General features: G+C 38.7%; 2 protein-coding genes across 3 annotated transcripts; both read right to left on the bottom strand.

The window, feature by feature from the left end:
• Positions 1-519: 519 nt before the first annotated feature.
• LOC145906511 (uncharacterized) lies at positions 520-2,373 on the bottom strand. Of its 2 annotated transcripts, none has more exons than XM_082993941.1 (4): positions 2,189-2,373; positions 1,631-1,790; positions 1,163-1,359; positions 520-1,078 (listed from the first exon to the last, which is right to left on the bottom strand). In XM_082993941.1, exons 1-4 carry the CDS (start codon positions 2,244-2,246, stop codon positions 900-902), a joined length of 594 nt encoding a protein of 197 aa, XP_082850067.1. In that variant the 5' UTR covers positions 2,247-2,373; the 3' UTR covers positions 520-899. The 2 variants fall into 2 exon arrangements, with proteins under 2 accessions (XP_082850067.1, XP_082850069.1); XM_082993943.1 differs by having other exon boundaries at positions 1,163-1,323.
• Positions 2,374-3,500: 1,127 nt separating this feature from the next.
• On the bottom strand, positions 3,501-6,038 carry LOC145906505 (uncharacterized). Its single transcript, XM_082993937.1, has 4 exons — positions 5,840-6,038; positions 5,214-5,523; positions 4,812-4,969; positions 3,501-4,503 (listed from the first exon to the last, which is right to left on the bottom strand). Exons 1-4 carry the CDS (start codon positions 5,895-5,897, stop codon positions 4,358-4,360), a joined length of 672 nt encoding a protein of 223 aa, XP_082850063.1. The 5' UTR covers positions 5,898-6,038; the 3' UTR covers positions 3,501-4,357.
• Positions 6,039-6,159: the final 121 nt, after the last annotated feature.

Genomic DNA, 6,159 nt, shown 5'->3' with positions numbered 1-6,159 from the left:
AACCATTGTTGTTCCACCGCAAAAAAATGTGTTTGTTTTCCTGAAGCTTTGAAACAATTGTTTTTAACCTCAACCTTTAATCAGTCAGTTGAAAGCTCTTCTGGCAAAAGAAACTATTTATATGATCGATGTCTCGGTCGTCATACGATCGACCCTCTTATAGGGAAGCGGTTTCTAAACCGGTGGTACGCAACGGCATTCCAGGTGGTACGCGAGCACCTTCCCGCAATATCCGGATATAGTTCGAATTTTAAAAATCGTAAGTGATCTCAATATGTTTGTTACTTCATCCCTTAGGTTACTTTGTAACACTCAGCTATGTGGTACGCGTCGAAATTGTTTTACTTCCAAGTGGTACGCAACCACAAAAAGGCTAGGAATTGCTGGATTAATACATAGTTTCTTTGCCTTCGTCACAACAAGTTACCCAGCTTTTTTAGTCTCAACAAGTCATGTCGTTTTACTTCGTAGAAAGAAATGTCGGAAAGCAATAAAGGAATTAATGAATGATAGCAATTTCTTTATTACAAAACTCACTGACCCCAAGTGCGCCAAAGTGAAAGGCAAGTAATGCACGTACGATTAACAACAATAAACAAGCTCAACAAACGTAGAGAAGGTAGAGGTTTATGTTGCACAGTACCTGCATTGATGTCACATAATAAGAAATTACAAAACGCAAAAATGTTTCATGCAATGGCATCCCAATTGCTCAGGTTCTTATACTTGGCAATCACGGCTATGAAGTAATAAAAACACAATTGAGAAAAAATTATAAATATATTGTATCTTGTATACAAGACCAATTCGGTCAATATCTGCTGAAATCAAGTTCGAATGTGAATGCTTACTATACAAAAACCTATTCGTTCCCACAAAAATCAAAACCCGTACAATCTTTATTGTGGAGGCGGATTGTAAGCTTGGGTTGGATAGGATGGTGGTTTTTCATCATATGCTGGGGTTTGTGAAGGGTAAACCCCCAGGTTGTGATCTTGGTTCGGTGGGGGAACTCCCTTTTGCGTTCCTTCCACTGTTGTAACTGGGTATTTGTTTTGTTTGTAAGCGCCGTCCGCTTCTGTGTTCACACAGTTAATCGGATTTTAGTTTGACATGCAAAAACCACGGGCGTACCTTAAACTAAAAGACACGCTTCACTTACGCTGCGGCGTCATCTCCATGGTTGTCGTAGCAACCATTCCCTTCTGTCCTATAACTCTTCCTTGGTTTCTGTTCTTGCGACAACAGCAGTACACGCACCCCGTAATGGCAGCACCGATGAGAAAGAGCCCGGAAACTACGATTCCAGCGATCCGGCCGATACTTAAAGAATAACACATTAACTTTGTGTTGGAAAACCTATAAAAAAAACCTCGGTGTCTGCATTAATCTACCTTGAACAGGAAAACCAAATCTGAGCATACATTTCAAAGACAACTGTGTTTATTATCAGTGCTAATATATTGTTAAAAGACTAAAACCGAGTGCTGTCTGCGCATAATAGCTTAAAACAGCGTTTTAGCGTTGGACACTTCTATTCAAATGTAGACAAGCTCCAAGTTCGTTGCAATAACAATTTATTATCATACTAAGATTTTAGTATGCCAGGGCAGAGACAAACTTCACCTACCCCAACGACCATGAGTAAGTGTTTCCGCTGTAGTTTGATATAAATGTGCATCTGAACGATGATGACGATTTGCTGGATGTGTAACATCTCTTATCAATTGAATACTTCCGTGAACAGCAGTAATTCCCTGCATAACAACTTCTCGATCCGCAGTTCTGCCCTGTTATGAATTATGATACAGTGGTAAGAGTCTACATCAGAGCTTACCCAAACTTTTTAGTTTGCGACTATTTTCAAATATAACCTTTGTTGACCCTTTGTGTTATAATACAGGTACAAGTTGTATTGTTGTAACCCGCAGGTTAGAAAACCCCAGTTTGAAATTCCCTGTAGTATTTCTTGTTTAATTATTAATATTATTGTAACTTCAGACAAAGTACACGTACTTGTTTACTTTCACAGAATTTAATTTCGGGTGTTTTTGTTGACTATTAATCAAGTATGTCGCGTATGATTCTCATAACCCAACCTTCATGAAAACGACCAACAACTAATTTGTTTTGTAGCAATAAGAAGTATCGTCACAGCCACAAGTAATTCACAACACGATAACATTACCTTCAGTCATCACAATGATAGCAGCCAAAAAAAGGAAAATCGGTGCCAACTTCGACATTTTTTTTTAAGTTCAGTTAAAATACACGAAAATCACCTAAAAATAAACCTTCATGCCGTTAACAAGTACGTACGAGGAAACACACAGGTACTTATTCCCCTATGTTGTCTTACTGTATTCGTTTTACATCCCCCAGGCCAGAATTCAGGTTAAAATTGATTAGTTTGTAAACCCGAGTAGTATTTGCCACAAACTTTAACTTTGCATCATTATAAGTTTAGCTCGCCCAGTTATAACGCTACGCACTGAAATACCAAGAGGAATGTAACAGCGCACAAGCAATGTCTAACATTTATAAGAGGAAATCAATCACGCATTTCCGTTCGTGTGTTTCCAGCTAGATCACGTGAATGAACAAAAGTCATTCTCGCCAACGCCCCGTCACGCACAAATGAAGGTTACATATGACGAAATGGAAATTCCCCAACAAGCAAAAAAATTACAGGAGAAATACTTTCCCTGGACCTAAAATTACGTCACGTACGCTAAAGTTTCGCAACTTGTTTTGCATTCCACGGGTGTTGGGGAGGGTTTACCATGAAGATTCCCGACAATTTTTTGCTTATGTTAATTGCCATTTTTTGTTAAAATGCTGGATCCCTTATTTCCTACGAACGACCCGAGATTACTACGGACATAGTCTAACCAAGAAACATGGTACATCAAATGTCATGGACGCCGATCAAACCATCAGGGTTATCCAGTCAGGCGTCCCAGATCCTAAGACTATGTCGACCACTAGAGATTACGCCATTTTACATTTTAATCATTCTTTATTAGTTTTACAATAAATTAAATTTTTATATAAATTAAAAAATGCGTTTTGGGACCCGAAAATTAATTAAAAATCACACAGTAGTTTACCTGTTGCTCACTATTTATAATAACATATCAAACGCCAGTCATCGACATTTAACTGGCGCCTCTAGCGCGGTATTACCGCGACTGACAAACCTCGTGACCGTCTTCCACGACTTTCGGTTGCTTTGACACAAACGCACGTTTAATAACACGGGAAATGCAAGAATGAAATTTAAAATTTTCCATGACCCTGCTCGGGCAAATCATTTGTCTCGACTATTTGTTGGACGGGGGGAAGTCCCTAATCCGTGATAGTGAAACGTAATGAAGTTGTCGATAATGTGGAATCGAACCATCTGCAACACTTGACAATGAGAATATCGCAATTTATTTACGAAACAAATCTTGCAATATGTTATGACATTTGTCGTTTATTTTGCCGTAAATGCGGATTTAAGAGACTGTAACTCGGTTACAACTGTAAAACAAAACGTTCAAAAGAAAGCCTGACATCACGTATCGACAAGAGTGTAACACTGAAACAGAACACGAGCGCGGTAAGGGTTAACAGAAAGGCGCGTACGGCTCAGGGCAAAGCTTACTGCGTGCTGCCGTCGGCACACGCCTATAAACACAGTCTTGTCTTAATTTTCACAACACAATATCTTTTGAAATGATTCCCGACCGCATATTCAAATGCAGATAGATGTATTACAATCATTAAACTTTGTTTATGAAACATCCATATTGATACAAACTTCAACCTAGTTGTCTTTTAAATCCATTAAATTTGCAATCTTAAAAAGGTAGTTTTCGTGGAAGCGTAAATTGTGCAGTGAGTTAGGCTACATAGGTCACTTAAAAAGCATCGTAAACATTTATCAGACGTTGGCTGTAAGAAGTACAGAGCGAGAAATATAGTGAAATTCAGTGACAGTTTGAAAGAAAAATGGCATCAACTCCATTGGAATCAGTCTGTTCTGCTTGCTTGTGCCCGACAGATTTGTCGTTTCTTGTCAGCTATCCAAAATTACGCACAGACAGTGGTAACGATCAACGCGACGTCGATTATTTATTTCAGTGTACTTCATAGTAAAACATCGCACCCACGCTGGCCGTTGTTATTTTAGATTCAGTTTTTAATTTGGATTAATAATGTGGTGATAAATGTTTTGGCGGATGCAGGACGGGGTCATTGAAAACGTACCCATATATACATATGTATGGAGGTTTGACATGGTATACTAAAGCCATATCATGTTTTATACAAGTAGACGGGTACACAAAGGCAAAAATCCATTTCACATCCACTACACTGGGACTAAGTAGGGCGGGGGATCTTTGACATAAGCCGGAGGGTTGGATGTTTGCTTTTGCATTGGGGGTTGTGGCTGATCTCCAGGAGCTCCATCTTCAACCAGCGGGTTGTACCCGGAATTGGTTTCACCGCTCGGCTCTGTGTACATAAAATTAATATGTATAAGTTCTTGCTTGGTCTGGGTGCTGGACACCAGTGTGTAAGAGGTGCGTAAAGCTGGTGTCAGGTTAGGATGGACAATAAGCTGCATTACACATATGTCAGAATGTGATAGAAAACTGGTTGGCAACCCACTGTCTCTGTTTAAGTCTTCATCGTCCCAAAAAATACTGATATCGATGTTCTTAGTTTTGGCTCATTTATCTCCAACATGACTTTATCCATTTTTCGTGCGTCATAGCCAACATATTTCATTTAATGCAACAAAATCGTCACGGTTCACTTACCCCGTTGTGTCACCCTTGCAATTATCGTGGTAACAGTTGCTCCCCGTAGTACAAATCTTCTTTGGTTTCTGATGTTTATACGATTACGCCAAGCAACAAGGGCACATATGAAGATCATCGAAGTTACGCCAACCGCGATTCCAGAAGCCACAGTGGAACTAAAGAAATAACACAAGTTGCACGGAGCTGAAAATTTATGAAGCTTTGACAATTTTAAACGTTTAACCTATCAGACAAGATACGACTTCAGTGTCTTGATTATTTCCGTTTAGTTCAATATAGACGACTTTTTTATTGCTAGTGCGTCTGCTTTCTATTCAGTATTTTACCCATAGTTTTTGTTACATACGTGATATAACAGGAAACATGAAACATCAGTGAAATATAACAGGTGTGAGTTACCTGGAAGGATAGTTTTCGTTGTCTGTGTCGAAATCGTCATCGTTGTTGTAATTGTCAAAATCGTCATCGTTGTTGTAATTGTCAAGATCGTCGTCGTTGTAGTAGTTGTTGTCGGTCGTTGTTGTCGTCATTGTGACGACGATGTTATTGTTGTCGTTATTATTGTCGTTGTTGTCGATGCCGTTGTAGTTGTTAGAACTCAAACACGTGGTATACGTATTAGGCCCAGTAGGAGAAGTGCAGTATTTAAAGAGACCATTTGTGCAACAATACTGCCATGACAAGCACGTGGTACCACCACAGGTTTGACCTGAGAAAATCCACATTTACATATAGGTTCATTTCAAACCATCGTTTTTTACGTACACTGCACAGCACATTCTACTGATTAACAATGTTTTTGAGGTTAGTTAATGTAAAGAATGAGGATAAGAATATTATATAACACAACACATCTCTCAATCTCAACTGTCAATTATTCTGTTACTTCAAGTTGATTTTCAGTTAATTTTTTACTGCACGTCGTGGAACAAAGAGAGTCTACGTCCTATACACGAAAAAAAATCAGAACCCATAAAAGTTGTTTAAAACACATAAAAAAGTTAAAAGTGAACACGCTGAAATACCTTGAGTCATCCAAACGGTAGTCGCTAGAACAAGGAACATCGGTACCAACTTCGACATTTTGTCCTGTATTAAAGATACACGAAAACTTAAAAATAAACATTCATGATGTTAGAGAAATGTGTGGTAATAAATCACTTGTTTTCTTCGTAACGTTTTGCCTGCGATCCCGCTTAAATAGAATATCTGTGAACAACTAATTGCGCAGTAGTCTTCGTAGTTTAAACTCAAAGCTTTAACTTAGCTTCATTAACGTGACTCACGCGACATGTACTGAGATCATTAACGTTCAGCTTTCACAAGAAAAAATCAAAAACGCATT

This window comes from Ascidia mentula, chromosome 6 (assembly GCF_947561715.1).
Source record: "Ascidia mentula chromosome 6, kaAscMent1.1, whole genome shotgun sequence".
In the NCBI taxonomy this organism is placed as follows: domain Eukaryota; kingdom Metazoa; phylum Chordata; class Ascidiacea; order Phlebobranchia; family Ascidiidae; genus Ascidia; species Ascidia mentula.
This window is presented reverse-complemented; position numbering and strand designations above follow the sequence as displayed.